At 37.9% G+C, this 25,628-nt stretch overlaps 1 protein-coding gene across 1 annotated transcript in view; it reads left to right on the top strand.

The window, feature by feature from the left end:
• Positions 1 to 25,628, top strand: part of NAV3 (neuron navigator 3) — a 381,620-nt gene that overhangs the window by 310,657 nt on the left and 45,335 nt on the right. Inside the window, exons 12-18 of the mRNA XM_066549922.1 lie at positions 4,565 to 4,703; positions 7,899 to 8,175; positions 10,250 to 10,955; positions 12,514 to 13,002; positions 19,401 to 19,442; positions 21,800 to 21,960; positions 23,816 to 24,004. Of these exons, the coding sequence (XP_066406019.1) occupies positions 4,565 to 4,703; positions 7,899 to 8,175; positions 10,250 to 10,955; positions 12,514 to 13,002; positions 19,401 to 19,442; positions 21,800 to 21,960; positions 23,816 to 24,004 (2,003 nt within the window). The remainder of the gene's footprint in view (positions 1 to 4,564; positions 4,704 to 7,898; positions 8,176 to 10,249; positions 10,956 to 12,513; positions 13,003 to 19,400; positions 19,443 to 21,799; positions 21,961 to 23,815; positions 24,005 to 25,628) is intronic.

Below are 25,628 nucleotides of genomic sequence, written 5' to 3'. Positions count from 1 at the left end.
TCCAGAACATTATGTGGTAGGGAGGTCAATGAGGGGATTATTATGAGGAGATCTTATCAGTACTAGCCCACACTAATGAAAGTGAGACAAAGAGTGATAGTGGAGACTAACCAACTATGTAGATAGCAAGTTGTGGATTTCTCAACTTTATGGAGTATTTGATATGGTCAAGGAGTTGAAATGTTGCTTGAAGCATTTGGAGCAATTTGAGAAGAACTGGAATGTGTGCAATATTTATAGCCACCTTTGCCAATTAGTGACAATGTCTTGCATCAAAACAGGCCAGAATTGTTCAGATTTGTTAGGTGCAAGCTAGAATTAGGGGATGAACTTTAGCTAGTGCAAAATTATCTCATTGGCATACCTAGTAGATGAAAGGAAAATGTAGATCTAAGCAGAAAGCATACCGGCAAAGTTACTGCAAAGAGTCTGAACAAAGTCAGAGGGCATGAAATATGTTTTTGTATGAAACTGTAACACAGTGCCCATCATTTTGACCATTTATGTGTGTATTTGTCTCTGTTTTACAAAGATAAAGCTGAGGTACAACAATAGTAAGGCTGAAAAAGAGGTGCTGACATGCAATTTGAGTTGATAATAACCTAAATTTTGATGTATCTCTGCAGCATAATGTTGGTTCAAAGCACGTTTCCATGCATTACATCTTTGTAAGTTGACTGCAAACCACTAAAGTAAATTAGAAACTCTTTGTTGGTGTCTGATTTATTTTAAAATGTTGGGTAAAGCAGTCACCTTGCAGATTTCAGGGAGTCTGGTACACCAAGGGCTTCAATCATGCTTCATATAGTCCCTTCTGTTAGAAAACTTTCAACTTCTTTGAATGAAGACAAAAGGCAGATCTTTCCTTAATACAAAATTCAAATTCATCCCTAAAGCAGACTTCTTACAAGCATTAAATTAATTAACCATTTCTAGAGAAAAATATATGTGATTGTGTTATGAAACACTGTGGTGTTACATGCATTCACAATGAGAGCAGTGACTGCTGGGCTCTTTGCTTGTTCTCTGCTGATTTGAACCCAGAGAAAGCAGAATGAGCTGAGCCACTGAAAATAAAAATCTGTCAGGTACATGCAAGCAGTGATTTTGAAGACACTTTAAAATTATCCAGATTTAAGAAGATTTCTCTTAGAAATAGCCAAATTTATATTCTTAATGAGAAGATTATATCTTGCTGACTATCTTGCTGGATATCAAAGTTCTTCTCAAGATCCTCTTGGGATCCAGGGGTTTATCAAAGAAAAATCTCCAGAACTTGTCAAAACAATGCACTTTTCTGTTAGCTTCAGTCTCCCAGATAGGTGAACACCATTTGCTGACATTTTCTTTTAAAGAAATCAGCCTGAGTCTGTCATCAAGAAAAACTAAGCAAATTTTGTCAATATTATAAGTAGTTGAAATGTGGTTTTTAATAGCAAAGTGGTGTAATGCATTAATGAGCAGCAGTGATAACCTGACCTGTTATAGACCTTGTAGAATGTGTGAACAATAGAAAAATAAAGAAAAAATAAAATAAAAAATTAAAGATGAATCTCAGCCAGCAAATTAAAGTATAAATGAATATTGTTTTGATGAAGGGTAGGAGAACAAGAACTAAAATTAGAGTTTGTTGCAGACTCCCACAAATGGATTTTCAGTCTCAAAGTGATGCACAATAATCTTACCAGATATTTTTTGTCATGAGTTTACTAGTTTAAAAGATACATCAATATGAATCATCAAGAATTTTTTTCCAAATTATAAACAAGGCATTTTCATTATCAAAAACATTATCTTGTCTGATAGCAGCTCTACTATCTAGATTTGGGAAAGAGGTATATAAAAGTAGAAACAGTAAATACTGAAATACAAAAATTTAGCTGCATGAGCAAGTTAAAACAACTCTGGATAATACATTGAAATACGTAAAAACAACAATTTTCATTGCCAAGAGGGTATCTGATATGGTCTGTTCTGTTGTAGTTTTTGGTTTTTGCCATCTTTTCAAAAGGCTGGTATAAAACGTTGTGTCAAGTGGGCATCAGTTTCTGTTACAGTCCTTAGAATATGCCAGAAAGAAAGCAGGTTCCAATATTCCTGGTTTTTGTAGGCATACTGAATATTGTCAGAAATTTTGGTATATGAAAGCCTCCAAATTTATAAAATATCTCAAGCACCTATCATAAGAGAAAACAAAAAATCCAGGCAAATACAGTGATGACTCTGAAAGGTCAGTAGTAGAGGTTTCAGAATGATCTTCTATACAACTTACAAGATGGCCCTGAGTGTTCCCTGAGCCCACTAATAATCCACTGGTGTGGATTATCACATTGAGGTGTGATGAGTGTAAAACAGAACACAATCACAGTAATATTTGCCTGAGAACTTCGGCTGTAGAGAACATAGTTACATTTTGTCAATCAACTGAAATATTCCAGAATTTAGAAAATGTCAATTTTCTTACAGAGAAAAAGGAACACAAAATGAGGTATGAAAATTGAAATAGAGTATAATAACAAAGAGACATGGGGAAAAAGAATGAAATTTTATCCCCAGGGTCTTAGGTAGACTCAGAAAATGGATGGCCAAATATTATTTGACATGAATGTCATAAGTTAAAAGCTCATGTTCCTTCTGGAAATACCTAATATATATCCTTTTGGATTTGGTTTATTTTTTTTTCTTTTTTTTAAAGAGCAGCTTTTAGTGAGGTAATGCTATCTTTTCTGCAACTTAATCACATTTATATTGCTTATGTTTTTATCCATCCTTAAGGTTCTCAGTCTTAACACCGTTTTAAAGGTAAATTCCCATGTGGTACACAGTGTTTTATCAATGGCTTTTTATCATCAGTGAAATTATGCATCACATTAGACAGTGAGAAACACAGAAGGCCTAAATGACTAGTGTTTCAGAGATGGTTCTTAGATGAATGTGGACAGCCTATTATGTATGACATTATAATTTCATTATTAAATCATTCATGTGTTTATCACTTGGAAATGTAGCAGAAGACATATTTATTTGTAGTCATTGTACTCAGTGGTGGAAAGTGCAGCACTATAATAAACTCTTGCCCTCTGAAATATGTTTATCTTGTTACTGAGCTGGCTTACTAATGTGATTTTCTACCTTTAGCAAAAGAAAGGTAATGCTTGCTGCAGTTGCTTTGATACAAGACTAGTGTACTGAACTTTCCAATGCATCAGCATACATTTTGTTCCACACAGTTCCCTGTCACTGCTGCTGTCTCCCAAAACTCCAAATTTAAAATAAGTACTCACAGATATTTTGCTTGTTTGCTCTGAATGACTAGTGTCAATAGTACTGAGCTTTAATTTGACTAGGGGATTGAATTACATATTGTTTTCTAAAATTTGTAACAGGCTACAGCAAAACAAGGATAAAATGCACTTTCTTGTGTTTGGGACTTTATCAGCAGGTGTAAACACCTAGCTTTGTCTTGCTAGAAGTTACATATCTAGAAGAGGCTTAATCAACCCTCTCCTCTCTAAGAGAGGAAAAGACAAAAAGAGGCACCTTCAATGGACAGTTTATCCCACAAGCCTAGGACATTTTAAGCAAGGCTGCTTTTAATACTGGTTAGAGAGGACAGCTAGGTAACTTAAATGAAATGAGATACCTAACTTTTATATATCTAAAATTATAGGAGATGAATCCCTTTGAATGGGATAAGGTGAATTTTTTTTCAAACTTTTGGCCTGTGAATAATCCAAAACCAGATGAACAGATGGAGATGTCTCAAAATGCTGGCAGTGTAATGCTGTATATGGCAATAAAATAAAAGTCAAAATGTAATGCTATAGAGAAGCAATTCTGTAGAGAAAAGTCTGAGAAATACACCTCAACCTCCCTTTCGTGCAAAAGCAAGGCTTTTGTGAGAGTTGGTAATGACATTTCTGTAAGAGAAGCCTTTCTCTTATTTGAACCTTTGTCTCAATCTCCTAAAGCAAAACAGTTGACAGACTGTTTCTTCAGAGATGTATAATGTATTCTCTGTCAGCTCCTTTGACTGTATTCTCAGGGATTCCTATTTTGATGACATTGCACCAGCTAGACTGATACTGAAGACAAGAAAATAAAACTTTTGAAAATACTGGCTTCTTGCTGACAGTGGATTAGTCTGCAGAAAAGATACTCCTTTTATTTTTATGTAGCCTGGCAATTCATCAGGTCTTCTCTAAGATATTAATAATTTTTGAAACTAGCAAGATCAGGTAAGCTTAATGGATTTCCCTGCCGGTGTAATGAATGTGATTGCAATGAAGCATGAAACGAACTGTTTTAATGGCTTACACTTAGATCTGATGGTAATTTTTTAAGGACACCTGCATCTTTCATTAGTTGAACAAGCAACCACTTGACTGCAAGTGAATAATTAATTCAAAAGTCTGAAGAACAATATTCATTGAACCTTAGGAAATATTACTGAAAAGTTTCTGGTAAATCACTTGAAAAATAAGTAATCACATCTATTGATTTTGAGATGCCTTCTGCACATTGAGACACAGTATGTAAAGTAGATGTGCTCCTTTCTCTGCAGCTGGGATGACAGCAGCTCGGTTAGCAGTGGCCTCAGTGACACTCTTGACAACCTCAGCACAGATGATTTGAATACCACCTCATCTGTCAGCTCTTATTCCAACATAACAGCCTCTTCAAGGAAGAACACTCATGCCCAGGTAAGTAGCTTTGTTGCCATTTGTTGCAACATCCCTATACAGGATAGAAAAAGTTTGATATCAATGCCTCTAAATGAATGAAGTATTCGTATCTTACAAAATCCTCTATTACACCTGAATGCAAGAAGCCATAGGCTCCATTGATCCAACCTTGGGCTTTGAGCTGATATTCCAAATTCCCTGCTCCCAGGATATGTGTCACTGCTGAAGGTGCTGGCTGGTGCCATCCAGCTCTGCCCACCCTGGGGGAGCAGCCCAGGTCCCAGCCTCTGCTTCACCCTAACACAAAGCAAACACAATATAATTGGATCTGTGATCATAGATTTCTACACACTTCAGCTCATTTGGAGCATCTCTTCCAACAGATAACACAATTAAAAAATATATATTTTTTGCTTTTTCTGAGCTGAAACACAGTAGGGAGGAAATACACAGGCTGTACTGTCCTTTCAAATGGCAGAGATTGTCTTCTCCCTGCTTAGATCCAGGGATGAAAATGTCAATGCAAGGTGACAATGCATAGTGTCAAAATAGAGTTCTTAATACCATACAGACACAAACTATATACATCATACATATATGTGTGTGTCTGTGTACGTAAAGCTCTTGTGGCAGGTATCCAAGCATTTCATCCCAGCTCCCCTCAAAATTGCAAGTAACAGAGAAGTCAATACAGTATCCTTGCAGGACTTGGTTCCCTCCAAAAAAGAAATAAAACCAGAAAAGTTTGTCTCAATAGGAAAGTATTCTCTGCCATGTCATCTCCTGTTCACTAATAGGGAACTTTGAGACTGAGCACTCAGCACAGGGGAAGAGTGGCTGCCTCCAGTGATTTGATGTCAAGTATGCAGGACACAAGACTGACACTTCTGATTCCATTAGACTCCTGCAGGCAGGCAGTGTCTGCAATTCAGAGGTCTGTTTTGTCAGTGTAGATTTCAGGAGACATATTTGTTATTTCCCCCAGACAATAGGGAAATGTAGTTACTTTTGGAATGAAAATTACTTTAATCTCCAACAGGACAGATACCAGGCCAATGCTGTATTCATGCAAAGGTAGTCACTCAAATGCCAACATTCTTCAGCCCTTACCATTGCCTTTCCCACTCCATCAGGGACTTCCATGGTTTTTAACTGGAGATCAGCCTCTTCCCTTTCACATCAGCAGTGATGGCTAGCTAGTTCTGGTTTGCTTGTTCCACTGCATAGTCATCAGGATTGGGAAATCTCAGGCTGACTTTTTAACTCTGTGGTTTTGTTTTTTTTTTTTTCATTTGGGTAAGCTCATGTTCTAGCTACTCTATAATAAGCCTCTGCTTTATTTGCAAATTGTTCAGCGATAGACAAAGATGCAATGTATATTCAAATTTTAGTTTCATTCCAGAGTTTGTTTATATTATGAAAACTAGGAAAATACCTTTATCAGGTATGCCTTTACGAGGCACATTAAGCAGAACTCACTGTATTCCAAGCTAGCTGGCAATCTCAGTCAGAAGCTGAGATGAACAGAATACTCATTTTGACTGCTTTTTTTCAGGTCTTAGATATAGTGCAACACAGAGATCCCTTTCCCAGTCTTTTTAAGTGACTGGAGCAGTAAAGGCTGGCTATAGACTGAGACAGAAATGGCATATTTTGTTGTTGTTTTCTTATTACAAGAATTACAATGGTGAAGACAGGCTTTTAGAAAGTATTGCACTACTCATTTTTTTTAAATTAAGCAGTTTGCTTTAAAAATGTATGACTATACCTTTACAGTCATTCATTTATGATAAAATGTCTGTAAGCATGTTGTTACACGTTACACATGTTGTAACAATAGCTTCAATGAAAACTTGCTTCTGAAGGACCCTGCAGTATTTTTTGTAGATATTTGCTTGTTAATCCTTACCCATAGACTGTGCTAGCTCATCCAAAGCACATACGTAATTATGGAAATGTAGAGAGCTTTTGCCTTTTGTACATCTCAGCTGACAAATATGTAAACAGGATCTAATTATTCTGTCTGTCACGTAATCAGTATTAATCTATGGCAGCAGTGCCTAGGACACAGTCACAGAGGGGTCTCTGTGGTGAAGGAGCTGTGACAGCCCAGGATAATAAATAGCCAGTCCCTCAATGAGATCCATTTTGCAGTCCCTCTTCGGCTGGTGATACCTGAGAGCAGCACCATATTTTTGCTGTTAAAGAGGGGCAGAGGCAGGCAGGAGTGGTGAGAGGGTGATGTGCAAATAAGGCTTCAGACTGAGGTCAGGAGGCTGCAGAAAAACACAGAAGGAAGAGTTACACTGAACAGCCTGTCAGCACAAAGAACACCGGTCTTGTCAGACACAGAGGGTAGGGTCAGTCTCTGTTTCTATTTAAGCCACTTTCACAGCTTCTGCATTGTCTTGTTGGGCTGCCCCTTCAGCACTCCCCTATCAGCATGCCTCAGGGAAAGCAGATGCCACAGGGGATTTAGGTCCTCACTGGTGTATCCTCCAAGTGGGTCTGAGTTTCAGAGGGAGCATGAGCCCAGCTGGTTGCCTTCACACAAGGGATGAGTAGTGCTGGCCTACGCCTCTCCTCTGCTCTGTTAGCTGATATAGCTAGAGAGAGTTTCTTGTTGGACAGAATTCATTTCTGTGGAGACAGGCCAGTAGAAAAGCCATCAGCTGTAGCACAAGTATTTTTGGGGAAGATGCTATCCTTGCTCACTGGTGGCACAACATACTCTGTTCTGCTGGAGAAATATTCCTAATCCAGTCATTGGAAGTCTTGGGTAGGAAAAGGCAGGAAGCCAGACTGAGGTGATTTTAGTAGTGTATTCAGGAATTTGCTCACCCAAGCTTTTAGTAAAACTTCTCAGCACAGTGATTCACTTCTGAAATTTAGATTTAATTGAGGAACAATAAGGTATCACCACTGATAATTAGAGTGAATTACCTTTCACTGTATTATAGTTTATCTATAATAGGGATTAAGGGAAAAAGGAAAGGGATTAAATCTTTTGCAAATAAAAGAAAGAGAGATGTCATTCCCAAATGGCTATATTTTGTATGTTTTTAAACTTTTGGAATCAGTATACTAATGCTTTAGAAGTTTCTGTGGCCCTTTCTGCAAATAGGCCAAATTCTCCTCCCCTGCTATGATTTAAGAAATCAGCAAATAACAGAGATGCTGGGACTGACCATATCTCACACAAATCTCTTGTAGCTGAAGACGGACTCAGAGAAGCGCTCAGTTACAGACAGTGAAACTTGGGGAAGCACTGAAGAGCTGAAGAAGCCAGAGGAAGACTTTGACAGCAGCGTAGACAGCAGTGGCAAGTGGAAAGGCCTTCCCTCAGGGCTGTCTGAAGAGTCAGAGAAGGGGGGGCAGAAAACATCTCTCTCTGTATCACAGACCGGATCTTGGAGGAGAGGCATGACTGCACAAGTAGGAACAGCTCAGTCCAGGCACAAAGCAGGAACAAGTGCACTCAAGACCCCAGGTAGGAAACTTCTGTAGTTCAGATTATGGTGGTCTTAAAATAATTGATGGATGTTATAGATGTATACATATATGCATATCGTTTGCTCCTCCCATAAATGACTGCAAGCTCAGATTTTAATATTAAAGTAACATTTTCATTTCTGTTAATTTGCTACATGCATAATAATAATTTTTTAAGTACACATGGGTGCATCCATAACAAAAATTGTGATTGCATTTTGTTGTGCTGTCATCTGTGTATGTCAATGCCTATTAATTCTTAGAAGTATTTTGGACTCATCTGTGCCTTATCTTTATTCTCTAGAAAAAGTTACCTTTGATAATTCAACATATGGATAGAAATGGCCAAATATTAGAAGTTGAATCAAAAACATTTAATATTCAAGGGAGGGGACTCCAATGGATATTTTTAGTTATTTCTGAACTAAAGCTAAATTATCACATTCCAGATACTGTGAGTGTTCTACGCCACTGTTAAATACTTTTTGTAAAACAAAAAGTATTTTTACACACTTTCAGTGCTAAATGCCCTCCTACCTAATTTTGGAAAGCCTCTCAGAAGTGGTAACCACTTCTGCAATCTAGTTTTGAAGCAAAAAATACAAAGCTGATGAAAGAGATAATTATTAAAAGCATCTAATCCTAATCCATCATTTTACTAAGGAAATGTGTATTCTCAGTAGAACATTTTCTGGTGCTTTTTCATGTCCTGAGACAACAGTGCATGCTTCAGCCCCTAGTGGTAAGGGCAACTAACAAAGATCTCAGAATAAGTTCTGCCCTTTGTGAACCCCTTTTGTTTCTTTGCAATTTGGAACTGCTAAAGATTGATCAGTCTCTGGTCTGAGAGATCCCTGAGGAGCACTGCCATGGTGATCATATGGATACAGAAATTATATCCCTCTAGTAGCAATTAAAAATGGAGATACTTAAAGGTTTTCTGAACACCAAGCTAAGCTTTCCAGATCTGTTTTGCTCAAGGTGATCAGGCAGCCACTGTGCAACACAGAATTGAGGCCTTAGCTACTAATGAGCTGTATGTTTGCTGGGTCAGAGTCTGATCTGTATCATGGCATGTGCATCTGTTTGTGTAACATTAAGTGTGAGCTGGATAAAAACATGAATGGAGTTAGTTCTGCTTTACAGGTGTCACTCTTTATTACATTTTAGTTTCTTTAGAGAAATTAGGTCATCCACCTCCAAAGCTTCCAAGAGTAAATTAAAAACTTTGGTATGTTTTAGGAGTTATTAGTTGTATACAGTAGATGCTTAGAGATAAATTAGAATTGAAATGGCAATTTTTATCTATTTGTGAAACAGGAAGAGGATACTTTCTGGTATAGCAGAACATCTTACTTTGACCTTCCTGCATGTGACAATAAAATTTTAGGAAATACAGAAGAAGAGTATAAATATATGTTATATAGTCACAATCCTAGACAGGACTGAAGAAAACCTCACAAAAAAATAAAAAATCTTGAGAAGTCATCAAGGATTCAACAAAGACTAATTAACTTGTGTAATTGATATTGTTACAGATCAAGACAATTCATTCCATAACATAATCTCTCCCTGATAATTTTGTGTAACTAACCAGAACAAACTTAGTCATACCCTAAAAAGATGTAATCAGTGAAAACTGAAGAACTCTATAAGTACCACTAATTTCTACATACATCATTGATGTCATACTTCAGGAGATGTTTATTACATGTAATGTTTTATTTTCAAATATTATTTCTTTCATATAGAAATACTGTTAACAGAAAAAAAAAAATCAGTCAAGATTCCTTATGGTTCATTCAAGATCATTTTCTACAACTACATTTTCCACCTATCTATGAAAGTGGAAGTTCTCACGGGAATTTCAAGCTTTTAATACTTAAAGCTTATCTGTAGTGTGTCCTACAGATAGCTGATGGGAGACTTAAAACCAAACCGGCCTATTCCCTTAGGGGAATTCTATTTGTGTATTTTTTCATTTTGAAAGTATAATCATACAGTGTTGAAATTACATATTTAGACATTGCAGCTTAAACACAAGTGACCATTTCAGATATTCTTTTACTTAGGAAAAACCGATGACGCAAAAGCTTCGGAAAAAGTGAAAACTCCACTGAAAGGAGCCTCCATACAGAGATCTCCGTCAGATGCAGGGAAGAGCAGTGGTGATGAAGGGAAAAAGCCTCCCTCTGGCATTGGGAGATCAACTGCTACAGGGTCATTTGGATTCAAGAAGTCTGGGTTGGGATCTTCTACCATAATCACCACAAGTGGAGCAACGATCACAAGCGGGTCAGCAACGCTAGGAAAAATGCCAAAATCCTCAGCCATCACTGGGAAATCCAACGCAGGGAGGAAGACGAGCTTAGACGGTTCCCAAAATCAGGATGACGGCGTCCTGCATGTGAGCTCAAAGACAACTCTGCAGTACCGGAGTCTGCCTCGCCCCTCGAAATCCAGCGGCAGTGGGATCCCCGGCCGGGGCGGCCACCGCTCCAGCACCAGCAGCATCGACTCCAACGTGAGCAGCAAGTCTGCGGGTGCTGCCGCCACCAAACTGCGAGAGCCGAGCAAGATCGGGTCCGGGAGGTCCAGCCCTGTCACCATCAACCAGACGGACAAGGAAAAAGAGAAAGTGGCCGTGTCAGATTCTGAAAGCGTCTCACTGTCCAGCTCTCCTAAATCCAGCCCAACTTCTGCAAGCGCCTCTGGCACACCAGGACTTAGACAGCCAGGATCCAAATACCCAGATATTGCTTCCCCCACGTTTCGAAGGTTAGTGCGTTTCTATGATTCCCTGAAGTTGCAATATATAAGGCAGGGATTTTCAGTATGTTGAAGTACTGTGCAAAAAGCCTTTTCAGGGAATATTTTGCCACAAACAAGTCAAGTACAGGAAAATAAAAGGGCAGTATTTTTTTCATACAACACAATGATTTATTTGAGATTTGAAGACCTTCCCAGACCTGAAATGGCTGCTCCCTGAGGTTTAAGCATTTTAGGTACATCCCCATAGTTTGAAGCTTAGAAGGTGGAATCACTGATCCTTATGGGCCCCTTCCTACACAAGATGTTCTGTGATTCTAAGTTCAGCCACATGTGCAGTTTCTTCTCAATACTGCAGTAAACCCCCAAAGGGAAGAAGGACCCTATGTTCAGGCACATTCTCTCAATGGAACAGGCATTGCCACATTCTGGATGGAGAACTGAAGAGCTCTTTAAATTATAGAGTTAGATTTGCTTTCCCATTGTTGGCAGCATCAGCTACAAACACTTCATTATCTTAGCAGCTTCGTTCCATTTTTTGACACAAGCATTGGCAAGGCTAAATTTCAATTGTAAATGCTCTATTGTAACATTTCTGGAAGTATAAATCTGGATGAGTGAGTGCTCCATGAATTGGGATAGAACACTTTCGCTGCTGGAGAAAAAGCCGACAGTGCCCTCTTGTGCCTACTTACCAAACCATCATCTCCAGGCAGCTGGGGAGCTGCAGCTTAGTTTTGTGGGCTTGGCAAAATGTAAAACGGGTTCTTATCTTGCTAGACATGCTTACTTTACATCATGATAACTTTTGCATTTTTTTACCTTTAATTTATAAGCTGTACATTAACTGCAGCTTAAAATATTTCCAGAAATACATTAAAACATTGCATGACCTTTTAGTTCAAATTTTAGAGGACTTGAAGTCTATTTTTTCATCATCACTATAGAATTTTCATATCTAGAGTTGCTGGAAGATATTATAACTGTGACATACAATTTTATCATTCCTGCCCTTGGAGACAAACTGAGCCCATTTAGCCATGGTGCAGTTTATTCTGAGTGGTTACTACATGACTGATGACCACATGACCATCTGTGCAAAAAAAAAACAGCAAGAGGGGAATTTTGCACAAATACTTAGATGTTTATTAAAATATGAAGGATTTAGCATTTTGCAAGTGTTTGTTGCAATCATTTAAGCAGATTTGAGAGATGAGGAGTTTAAAAGCTAATGACTTGGGAATGCTTAATTACTGAATTTGGGCGAAAGTGTAATCTGTTTATGAACTAGGAAGACAAAAATGTGATTATTTTACCTCTCTCTGGGAGGGTCTGTGCGAACAAAGAGCACGTCTCAATAGGAGTGAGTAAGAGCAGTTATAAAGAAACAAGCCATGATAATTGTGATATGGTTAAGTGAATTTAAATTTGTGCTGTGATTGATCAACTAGGTAGGCGTGATTTTCGTAGCAGTAATTAAAAATGTGTAGTTTGGCTCTTAGGATGTTGCGCCATGAATGTTTAATGCGGCTATCAGTTTCTCTAAAGCTATTTGTTTTACATTTAGGTTGTTTGGTGCCAAGGCAAGTGGTAAAGCTGCCTCTGCACCCAGTACTGAAGGTGTGAAACCCACATCGGCAATGCCCAGCCCTAGTACCACATTGGCACGGCAAGGCAGCCTGGAATCGCCATCCTCGGGCACAGGCAGCATGGGCAGTGCAGGTGGGCAAAGTGGTAGCAGCAGCCCCCTCTTCAGTAAACCTTCGGACTTAAATGCAGATGTTGTAAGCTTAAGTCACTCCCTGGCTTCCAGTCCTGCCTCAGTGCACTCTTTCACATCAGGTGGTCTTGTGTGGGCTGCAAACCTGAGCAGCTCTTCAGCGGGCAGTAAGGACACACCAAGTTACCAGTCCATGACTAGCCTTCACACCAGTTCCGAGTCTATTGACCTCCCTCTTAGCCATCATGGCTCTCTCTCTGGACTGACAACAAGCACTCAGGAGGTTCAGAGCCTGCTCATGAGGACTGGAAGCGTCAGATCTACTCTTTCGGAAAGGTGAGCTTGCCTATAGATATAGTGACCACAAAATAAGTGAGAGGCAAAAGGACAGGAGCCAAAAAAAAAAACCCTCCATCTTTTTTGCTAAAGGGACGCTGTTTAATTAGCAGCTTCGTCCTTCATGTAATTAAAGGAAGGAAGAAAAGAGAACTGAAAGGCATTGTGCTGTGGAATCAACTGCCTTTTAAGGTTTTACAAGCACTTTTTCTACCTTGAGAATTTTTTGAGTTTCCTTGTTCTGGAGACAGTGAGAGAAAAGGGGGAAAATTGTCTAACTAAAGGCAAGTGTAAACAGCCAAGAGGCACATAATGATTCTTGCAGCAGGATCCACCTGCTGCCCCAGCATTTGGCAGTTTCAAAACAAGCAAACCTCCAGCTGGGGGACCCCTGCTTTTCTCTTCCCATTAGCTGAAAGCACAGGCAGAGCTGGTGTGTCCTGGTCTTCAGCTGACCAGTCTTGCCTTAAAATACTCAGTCTTGACAAGTTTCTTCTTACATGGTAATCATTACACAGATCCTTACTGAAGTGTAGCTTCACTGGCAGGGAGACAGTTTACAAGATGAGATTCTTTTTGTATGATCAGTCCTGGCAAGTGCCCAGAACAGACAAAAAAATGCAAGAAAATGTTTTTCTGTTTGCTCTATTAAAGAATTTTTTTATATGCAGACATTTTACCATTTAAGTTACATTATAAAAGGTGCGACCAGTCTGGCACAGTTGAACCAAGATTTTTTCTTTGTTTTTTTCTCTTTTTTTTCCTTTTTTAAATTTTTTTTCCTTTTTGAAACATTTATCTGGCTTTGGAAAGAGAGAAAAAAAATAATCTTTTCTAGGAACTAAGTAACTTATGTTTCCCATGAAAATTTTCAGGATTTGACAGTGAAACTCTTATCTCACATGGGGACTGTAAAATCAATACTAAATATTTCATTAGCCTTTGATTCAAAAAACGAAATTTTACTGAAACAGTCAAAAATATTTTAAACTTAATTGGTTTTTTAACATCCCAAACATTTTAAGGAGAAAAGACCTTTAACATACAACGTAGAGGTTTTTTGCCCTTTATTATATAAACTCAGAGATTGTTCGATACCCATCCTTTGCATAGAAGGAATTCACTTTCAGTAAGCCAGCATTTAAAAAAACCTCATTATCAAAACATTGAGAAATCTAGATGGAAACTTTTCATAGATTTCATTTTCTTATGTTGCATTCATAAGTATTACTATATCAGCTAAAAATCACACCTCTTACTAATATACAAATTATATTACGATTATATACTAATATATTATTTTAATAATTATAAAAGATATATATGTACTAATATAACATACACTAACAATATGTAGTATTGTTAACAATATAGTCATTATAAATACACTGATACACAAGCAATTTGTAGTTTGCACTTTGCCTTTAATTTTTACATAGATATTTGAATTTGTGTACTATGCACTGAATGTGACAATATTTCTTAAAAGGTCAGTTATTAATACTAAGCTTACACAATCCTTCACTGCCACATATATGGATGATGAGGTCATTAGAATGATGTGGACCAGTATGAATTCATGCCAAAAATTATATTGATACACAGGATCTTAAAAATCACGTTTCAAAAATTAACGGCTTGGCAGAAGTTTCTGAGCAACCTCCACTGCTAATACTTTATGTATTTGTTCAGTGACTTAATTTCAGTGGTTCCAAATACTTTGCCGTTGGCAATATTTTTGTTTCAGATTAGTCCACATGGGGATATTACGATTGAGTCCAGTGAGAGCCATTGTTTGTGTTGATCTGGCCTCAAAACAAATATATGTACCTAGAGTAAATGGTGTCATTTCTTGAATTATAGCCCCAACAGGGTTTTTGCAGTTCAATTTTTCTAAAAGGTCTGATACAAGTGCTGAGTTTCTAAACTCTTTTATACTTGAAAACTTACTTGTAGCAAATTATTTTTCCACAACAAAAGCATTGATTTGCAACTTTGGAGACAGATATGCTTGGCAGCACATTATGTCCTTTTTTCTTTGTAATCTCATATTTGAAATGCCTTTCATTATACTAATTATAGCATGGCATAGCATAAAAAATTATCTGCAAGGAGGTTTTTTTCTTTTTCTTCAGTCACTCTAGAGCTTGCAAAAGGCTGAATCAGCAGTCCTTACAATCAGATGTACTAATGTAATGTAGGGACAAAATCAGAAAGCACAAAGTGCACCATGAGGTACAACTAGCAAGCAACATAAAGTCTGTGCAGAGAAAATGCAGGAAAAAACTGAAAGAGAGGAGAGAGCTAATGATAGATGATATAAAAAAATCAGATTTGTTTCATTGAAGCATTAGCTGTAATTTGGTGGATAAGTATCAGTAATGGAAAGCATACTAAGAGGAAATGAAAAGGTTGAAGTTATCTTCAGTTTACTGGTCCTGATGAACTTTTCATTTCCAAGCTTCAGGCAGAGCCTGGAACCCTGAAGTCATTAGAATTGGAGAAAAGTTTTCAAAGGCTCTCTGCTGAGGAAAGAGTGAGGAGGAGAGCAGGGATGGAGAGCAAGGATATTATGGGAAGGCCAGTTGGCCTGGAAAAATACAGAAGACATTAAACAAAATAGGTTCAGTAACAAATAACATGAGATTGGTCATTAACAGCCTTTTAAATAATAAAGGCTAATTTAATTCATTGGCAGGAAAATATCCTCTCTGAATAGCAGAAAAATAGTAACTGCAATAAAAATCCTGAATTTACTAAAGCTTTAAGTGCTATTCCTAATAACAGTCTTATAAGCAAATGGGAGGAAAAAGTTCTAGTTGGTAAAGAGTTACTGAAGGTGAGTGACCAAAGGCTGATTGGTCCGAAGGGATATACAGGGCAGGATGTATTTGCATAGGTACAAAATGGAAAATAGTGAGGCTATCTTGCAGTACATGTGTACAGAGCTGTAGTGCCATGCTGGGAAAAAGCATTTTGAAAATGAAAATGTTGCATATAAGTTTTAGAAAGTAAATATCCCATTGTCCTTAATACTTTGGGACATCAAGTTTTAGGAAGGAACAGCTGGAAGGAACACAGAAAATGAGGACAAAATCTCAGAGTACCTCTGCATTTTCTTTGAAGGAAAATAGCCCCTGACTGCCTCCAAAAAAAGAGTCACCTTTCATGGAGACAGCAAATCTGCAAGGTCTCTGCTATTTTTGCCCCCGTCTCTCCAGGGATGCTCAGACTTTGCCCACAGTTTTCAGGCTGCCCACTGAGTGATGGTGCGGCATCAACGCAGAGCTCCCTGACAGCTCCTGGAGTGCAGTGTCAGAGTTCACTCTAGCCAAATTCTGTATCATTCAATGAGATTCTGTTGCATTGTAACAACCAGAAAATAGACTCAGTAAAAGAAAGCAAAATATTTTTTTTCCAGAAGGAAATTATTTTGCATCTCTCTTAGGCCTTTTGATGGTTTTGCACTAGCAGTATTCAGAAAAGTCTAATTCTACTGTCGTAGCAGTGTAGCTCCCTATATGGGAGGACACTTGTACCTTACAGCAATTCAGAGGGATTAAAATGATCATGCAGGTACTTATACTCTAAAATAAAACCATCTTCGGGGGTTAATTGAAAATATTACTGCCTTAGTTGTAAAATTTTCCAAGTGGACACATCACCAGTAGTTCTTTCAAACCCTTAATTGCTGTTGAGCATTGCAAATTTGTAACTTTCTTCTGCTTAATCTGAAGGACACGGCAAGGAAGGCATAAAAATGCAGAAATATAGAATAAACAATGTTCTGATCAGCAGTAATAGCTGCATTTTAAGATTAGCAGAGTGGAAGTGGTTTTTTACTTACATGACTGGCTTTCTCTAGTTTGCTTTAAAAGAATGTGTAGTTTTGAGTGCTATGAAAGTGCATTGAAATCCACTTAAGCCCTTCAAGACTTTCAATTATTTGAAATTATCATAACTGATAGTTGTGGTTTTTAAGGTGTGAAACAGTGCATCACATATCAGATTTTCTTATATGCCTAGCCTTTGTAGAAACTAATTTGTAAGACCCATATCAGCTTGGCCCAGCTTGTCATGGAGCTCCCTAGCTGTTTCTTAGCTTGGAATAATTTGTTTTATTCCTTAGCAGCTCTGAAAGAGTTAGATGTAGCTCAAGGATATGCTATTATGGCCCTTTCCCAAGATAACCTCATCACCAAGGGCAGGTAGGAAAATGGGGAATGTAAGGCTTCCTGTAATTTCCCTCATAGAAGTTATAGTCAGTTTCAGCAGTTTAAAATAAACAAAAGAGAATGAGATACAATGGGCTTGATAACTTCAGCCTATGTCTTCATCTTTTTGCAAGATTGCTTTTTCCAATTTACCTAGCAAAGGAAAATATCAGGAATATAATTATATTCTCATCCTCACTTTATATTGCTCTTTGTCCATGTATGCATTGCTTCTTTCAGGAAAGGACTGTCTTTATTATCATTATCAACTCCAGAGATGTGAGGTAAATTAAGTTCTGTTTACCAAAAGTCCGGTTTCTGTGGAAGCAATGAACCCAGCTTTTGGTGGATGAGTGATTTCAGATATTAAAAAGATATGGGCAGTTATTGGTCTGAAGTAATAGTTACATGAAACTTTGCTTAATGGTTTCATATAATTATCTAAAATCTAGGAGCATCTTTGTAAGCATTATTATTTTAAAAACACGATGAGCTTTTGCTACACTTACTTTATTGCAGTTGCAATAATTCCATGTTTATGTTGAGGAATATTCATCCCTATTTCATTTGATCATCTGAATTCAGAAGATTTTTGGAAAATCTTATGGTCAATCTTAACCTACTTATATGACTGGCATACCTTTTGGCTTGTGGGTTGGTTTAAAGGAGAACTGACTCCCTTATTTTTAGATAATGTACTATAGATTACTTTTAAATAAATATATCTCTAAGTCAAAGTAATATTGGAAAATACATTGTTCATTTGCACTTTTAAGTGTTTGCATAAGAAACTGGTGTTTTGATCATGTTTATTCATCTTGAAATTTAGAGGTGCATAAAGGTAAACGAAGGAACATCAAGGCTGCATTTCTCTGTGAAGAAAAAAAAAGTGAATCATTCATTCAAATTTATGTTTTCTTTTTGCCAGCCATTCTAGGTCCTGTTAGTTATGTTGGGAGCAAAATGCTGAAAATACAGTCCTCTGTCTGACATGGGCCATGGGATTACTCCACATGGATCATGATAACTGGGCCTGTGCTGAAATACTGCTGATTTTCTCCTTTCATTTGCTTTCTCCAAATGCAGAACAAGGCCCTTCATTTAACTAGTAAAATTGTCTCTAAAATTTACTGGCGGTAAAATAGTTTGCTTCCATTTGCCCAACCCCTGATAGTAATGCACTGTCCATGCCAGCAGTGTTTTCACTGCCTTTATCTGCTAGGATCAAGGATACATGACAGTAGGACTCCCATCACCCACAGCACAACAGGAAACACCTTTAATAAGGGTGTTTCTTGGGTAGCAAGGGTCCTAAGTTACTGCTGCTCTCAGAGGTGTGATTATGATATGTAATACAGAAGCTTTCAAAAACCATTTTGCCATTTGATCCATGCGATGGCACTAAGCTATGTTCTAAAGTGAGAGAACTTTGCAATACTTACTTGATGATAACTGTTTCAAACCACACCGACCGGAGACCAATTTTCCAACACTTTATGATGAAATGCTGAAATGGCACTTGGAAGGAGGGCTAGTGGGTGCTCTTCCAGTGATGGGGTTTAAATGAGGAAAACTCCATCCATGTGTTTTGGGTATTCAGCCACTCTGACGCTTTGTGTGCAGGAAAATGGAACAACATCGCTCTGGTGCCATTTTTCATTGTCCCCACCATCACCTTACAGTGTGATCCCCTCAACAATAGAAAGCCAAGTGTCTGAATCTTTAGGACATATTTCTACATGCAGAGCTGTCATTTGGCTTCTGGCAAGGCCATGCTGCCTCTTAGCAGGTGCCACAGCCTTCATTTCTTTTGGAAATCTATTGCCTTATCATAAGCAACTGTGAAAAATAAAGATTCACACTGTGACCATATGATTCTCACACAGATTGCAGAGCAAAGCTGTAGAAAGGTTAGAAATAGTAAAGAAGCACTTCTTTCTGACTTGGACAGTCTCCAAATTACTATTGACCCAGCCCAGAGCATGTCTAGATGAAAAATGAATGTGCAGCAGTCCATGTCCTATTGTTCCTTCCAACGAGTAAAGGATTTATCATGAAAGTTATATTAAAAGAAGTTAAATGACCTTCTGTTATTCACACAAACCTAGAGCTTTAAAATTTGTGATTCTGAACAGTCCTGTTTGCTGTATGTCCTTAGGGATTTTTTTTTTTTTGTTTTAACAGCATGCAGCTTGACAGAAATACACTACCCAAAAAGGGATTAAGGTATATATATTTTTGAGCATGACTGCTGCTTCTCTATTTTCCTGTAACCTCTTCTATGCTGCCTTTATTTTTCTTTCTCCTTCTGTTGATCCTGTTTACAACAGAGCTCTTGGAATTTCAATTCAAACCATAAAATGTAAATTTTAACAATGGACTTTTTCTTTCCATGTCTGCCTAAGGAATAAATCTTCTTTCAAGAGATACCATGGAAAGTAAATACTATTAGGGATCATTTCCTTATGGAATGAATCTTTAAAAGACTTTGAATCCTGGAGAGCTAAAAGAGACAGAACAATATATTTATGCAATTCAATAGGTCTAATTATTGAAAACATTATGGAGAAAAACAAGATTTTAGAGGTGGATCTGACTTTGGACTCATGCAAACACTCATGCAGTTTGAACTGGAGAGCTACTGAAGGGTAGGGCTAGAAAATACTAATTTTACTATCCAAGGTTTGTAAGTATAAAATGTTTGCTGCTCCATACAGTTTTCTTGGTCCTTATCCAGCAATACAGAGTCCAGCTTTGCTACTAACACTTCACTAAATTCTGTCTTCATCACAGAAAACAGAATTTATCTACCCTCTTCTCTCCTCCATGGTGAAAAGAGCAGATTATTAGGTAACTTGGTCTCAACTAACTAAGTCTCATGAGGCATAGAAGCCCATCTCCCCAATCGGGGAAGAAGATTTGGCAAGCAAGGATATATGTGCATGCACACAGACACTGCAGCTTTCTAATAACTGAGATTGCACCATTAAATCTCCTGAGTTATGAGTAAATATTTGTGAAATTTTAAGATAGTGCTAAACTGTTGTCACTATAATGCACCTTCTGACGTTCGGCACTAGCTGTTCCTTAATAAGAATTTAGTCAACATTTTTATCATCACAGAACAATCACTTTGGATTTGGAGAGAATGGAAAAGGTGGAAGACATTAAAGGCATAATGAGGACCCTGTGAGGATACTATGGGATGATCAAAGTTTGTGGCTGTACAGCTGTAATGGTGGCTGAAAGCTGAAAGTGAATTGGAGTGGGAATAGTGCTTATAGGCATATAAAAAAGATCAGTTAGCCCAGGAAAAAAATTCTGTTTGATTTAATGTGCAGAGAAGCCAGTCCAAAACTCACATCCTGATTTCTTGTTTTGCCATCTTTCCAATCTGATAACCACTCAGTAACTTTGTGCTCTACCACAATTATAGGCAAAGATCATAGCTGTATTTTTGAAAGGAGAAAGGAAGTTAATATTTAATGAGGTCAAGATGGTTTACTGCTGTAAAATACTGTACAACACCCCAAGCACAACACAAGAACTTACATGTTCATTTAATTTTCTCTCTAAGCAGAAACACTTGTGCCTCACAAGCCTGAAGCCAGAATATCAAAAGCCCTTTCTGCACTGCTGTTTTGGGGAACACTGATGGCTCATGACAGTAGCAAAGGAGGTGTTCATTTCTCAGCAGGATTTTGTCTGAATGAAGCATTTCATTCTGATTTTCAGACATTGCTGAAAACAAATCTCTTGATTAAGACCCACACTGTCTGCACATTTTAATGTTTAATCACTGCCAGAATTGTCTTTCTTCCAGCTCAGCCAAGGCTGGACCCAGTGAGTTACCAGTTCTCCCTCTTGGCCCACATGTCACATTGCACTTGTTTTATTGGTTTACCATAGGAAGCAGTTGATTAATTATTTGATTGCCAAACTTCTTCCTTCCAGAGAACTTCTTTCTGCTAATTTTTTATTTTTCCTGTCCCTTTCCCTCCCCTCAGTTTGGGGCAGGACACAATGTCAGGTAGCATTCAGAGCAGCGCATCTAGTGCATATGACCATGAGCAGCTGTCATTACCAATGCAAACTCCTCTTTCAGAGTTGTTGATCTGTTTCACTCCTGTTGTCTAATCAGTTGCCCACATGATGTGTGACAGATGTCATTTTGTAAGTGGCTACTAACGTTACTTGGCTTCTATTCTGTCTATCCCCATCCTAACCATACAGCTTCCAAGCTTTTGCATCAACCTGTACACTTCCTATAGCTTTGATGTCCTTTTCTGTCAGCTCAGTTGTCTGTCTGCTATGGTTTATCATCCTGTCTCTTCGAAAGAAGGGAAGGCTGTTTTGGGGAGGGGGATGAAGAGTAAGGGGGGGTTCAAGTCCTGTATGTTTTCAGTGTAACCCAATGGTAAACTGTATCTAGTTAAAATCTCTGGACATAATCACTTGACTGGACTTGATGTTTTCCTAGGGATTTGTTCTGTCTAACTGGTGAAGGGTATTTATGTGACAGCTGTTTCTTTCTAAGGCATCACCTTGTCATTGTCTTGAGCATGCCAGCTGTGGTTTTTCAGATACACACCATCATCCCGGCAGACAAGTCAGGAGGAAGGCAAGGAATGGCTGCGCTCCCATTCAACCGGAGGCCTGCAGGACACTGGCAGTCAGTCCCCACTTGTCTCTCCTTCAGCTATGTCTTCATCTGCAACTGGAAAATATCACTTTTCCAACCTGGGTAAATGCTGTTTCCCTTCACTGTTTCTCCCTCTCTTTAATGGAACCATAAAATTCAGCTGTACATATTTCTTAGTCTGCCAGGCTAGGTAGTTTATTTTTAACATCGTCATCACCATATTATTGTACCTCACTAATGAGGGGAAATTCACAGTGTGGTTAATGAAGTGGGTCAAAGTACCACCTATTTTGCAGAGAGGAAAAAAAGAAGGACAGATTCTTTATGACTTGATCAAGGAGATAAATTTTGAGGGAGAGTGGAAATTAGCTTCTAGTTCAAAGCTATTCATCTTTTAGATTTCATAGTCAGTAGGATTCTTTTCAATGATTCCAGGGAATGTCAGAACTAAACATTGCATTTTTCCTACAAGGAGGTTTGCTTTGAGATAGACCTTTTCAATGTGTTTCAGTAGCTGGACCTGGCTGTAACTGCACTGGACCCATTCCAAACCTAACCTTGAATGTAATATAGTATTTTGGGATGTGAGTGACATTGCGGTTTTATTTGTTTACGAACCAAAGTTTAGATTTGGTTCTTCTGAATATTGTTTCAAATTAATCCAACACAAGTTTATTTTTTTATAGTATTATTTCTTTCTTTAATTCTGAATAAAACCTACTTCTCTCCACTGAATTTGTCACATACTTAGGTTCGCAATGGGCTTTTTATGATTTAAGCCCCTAGTAAGGAATTACTAACATCCTTTGAAGAATTAAGACTTCTATCTCTCTGTCACAGCTTATGGCATCTGTAGGTTACGATCACTCAAAAGAAATTTGATCAGACATATACATGTTAGTCTTTACTACATACAGGAAAAGAAGTTGAGCTAAGCTACTTTTAAAAATTAAATTGGATCCTCGTTAAACAAACCACTGCTTTGAATTTTCCTCCTGTAGTTTTAGACAGTTTTTTCCATGTCACAGTTATAGGCAGTGTTTTTTCACTATATTATTTTCTCATGGCAATCATGGCATTTTCTTTTTGTTCATAGTTCTTGTGTACTCACAATAGAGAGAAATAAGATCATGGGGTTTAAAATTTATTTTTTCATTGTCCTTTGCTTTATTTCAGTTTTCATAGCCCTGTGGAATAATTTGCTCTCACAACACAGCTGTTCTGGTAGTTTATAACTTAGGACTCATCTTGGACTAAACTAAAAGTCCAAATCTAAACTAAAAGTCCAAATACTGAGGGTGAATTTGGCTAGACAGTTAGCTTTTTCTCCTAGGCATTGAGATTGTGTGGTCCAGGGGAACCATAGCTAGGCTTTCCTTCCTACTGGCAAAAAAGCTTTGTGAAAGCTTAAAGTAGGTTCATCAACGCTGTTCTTGATTTCAACCGTGTCTGACTACACCTCTTTATTAGGATGAGATTTAACTGAGGCCTTTGCACAAATATTTAACCTAATATAGTGGTAGGTGTGCTCCTGTAAATCAAAGGATAAATATCTTATATATGCAAATAAACTTTGGCCTTAGCAGCAGACAGTAATAAAGGTATATAACTATGAAATACAGATACTGATTCATTAGAAGAGCTGCTTATAAAAGTACTTATGACCTCTTATTCCTTGTTAACTTTTGAATCTCCCCCATTGATTTTCTATGGGCTGCCAAAGGGTGTTCAGACGCCAGTGTTAGCGTTACCATGTGCGTTACAGGATTAATGTCATCCAGCTCTTTTGAGGCCATCTGCTCCACCTTTTTGTTGAAGCTTTAAATGTAGGAATAAAAGCCTTCCATTGTCTCAACAGCATGAAGTCCACCTAGTGCTAGTCCTACATTAAAATTTTGTGCAGAAGCAAAATTCACTTAATAGAAATGTGCTTCAATAATAAAGCTTTTTATTCCAGTGAGTCCAACCAGCCTATCACAGTTTAACCTTCCTGGACCCAGCATGATGCGTTCAAACAGCATCCCTGCACAGGACACCTCTTTTGATCTCTACGATGACTCCCAGCTGTGTGGCAGTGCTACGTCCTTGGAAGAGAGACCACGAGCAATCAGTCATTCAGGTTCATTCAGGGACAGCATGGAAGAAGGTAAGACTGAGTAACTACTTAAATTGACAAACACGTCCCAAAATAGATGTCCAAAACATAGTAAAATTTTAAAATATTTCTTCTGCACCCTGCACCACAGAAACTTAAATGATTTTGTGAAGCTTTTATTGATCCTGTTGAGTTGGACTCACAAGCCTTTCTTATCCTGAAACATGGAAGATTTCACACTATTACTTTCACCCAGTAATAAGCAATGCTGTATGTATCTCATACATATACAAATCCCCTATCAGAAATTTTGGAGGAAAGGAAGCCATTCTTGGAAAATTATTCTTTTTTCCTCTAAATCTGAAATGGCTGAACGTACCTTGACTACTGTGTTTCTCTGCTTTCTTAGTCCTACTTCTGTGCTTCCTTTTATTTCCCCAAACACCAGTGCTACTTGACATTTCCTTTCTTTTGTAGTCATTTATATTCCTCACTTTCCTACAGTCTCCTGCAGCAAACACCATGCGAATTTCTTTATTGAAATTCTGTAATTTGAACTGACCTCACTACTTTATGCAGATTATTAATGTCTGCTTTCTTTAATGCTATCTGCAACATCTGGAACTTGGTGAATTTCTTTTTTTTTTTTGGTTTTGGGTTTCGCTCTTTTTTCATCCACAGAGAACCTGACAACTCCTAATTAAATGCACTGTAACATTTTCTTCTAACTAACATTTCTGGTAAATCTGATTATTTGCAGAATTCCCATGAGTGCAAAGTCATGGGAATGCTTTAATTAAACAAAAAAGACAACTGAAACCCTGTGCAATTCATTCTATAACAATCATCTTGCTTACTGCTAAGTGATGACAATGTAAATTATCTTTATAATAGGCAAATTAAAAAAGTCTTGCTTTAGCCCCAAAGGTCACAAGATAAAAGGAATAAAAAAAGTCCTACATAAAACAACAGACAAATAATGCTTCTACTTTTTGATTCCTTTTACTGTATTTTAGATGATATATCAGGCAGACATCTGGGTATGTAATACTAGCAGCAGGGTGCAGGACAACTCAAGCTGTGAGTTGTCAGCACAGAGAGGATGGCTGACTGCACGGAAGAATATCACATAATTCAAGGACAGAGCTGACTACAGACCCTTTGCTGAGGAACACAATTATCAAAGGCAACACTGGAAGAGTAATAGAGAAAACAAAGCAATTAATGCATAGAAAAAGAGGTGTTAAATGTAGAATTTCAGTAATGGGCCACCAGTGGGTTTGATGAAAGCTTTTTCATTAGTTCTGTTTCATATCCAGCTGGAGTGGATAACTGTGATCAACCTGAGTAAATGACAGTCAATGCAGCAGCAAGAAACAGTTTTCAGCAGTTTATGATCATTAGAGATTAACATGAAATGATGCTGTTAGAAGGTCAGATAAATTTTAAGATAGGAGCTCTGAGGAAGGTTAAAGTGAAACAAGTGAGGTAATGCATGGTGCAGAATGGCAGTTTAGCTCAGACATTTAAACCAGAGACTGAAAATCAAACATACTTTGGAAGCCACTCAATTTCAGTGGTCAGTGTTCCACATTTCTGTAAATAGAAAACTAGATTTAAAGTCCGTTTGGCTAATCCAAGTATTCTTGTAGTGTCTGTTTTTTGCAGACAGGTA

Source organism: Molothrus aeneus, chromosome 5 (genome assembly GCF_037042795.1).
Source record: "Molothrus aeneus isolate 106 chromosome 5, BPBGC_Maene_1.0, whole genome shotgun sequence".
Lineage (NCBI taxonomy): Eukaryota > Metazoa > Chordata > Aves > Passeriformes > Icteridae > Molothrus > Molothrus aeneus.
Note: the sequence above shows the minus strand (reverse complement) of the source record. Positions and strands in the feature narration are given on the sequence as shown.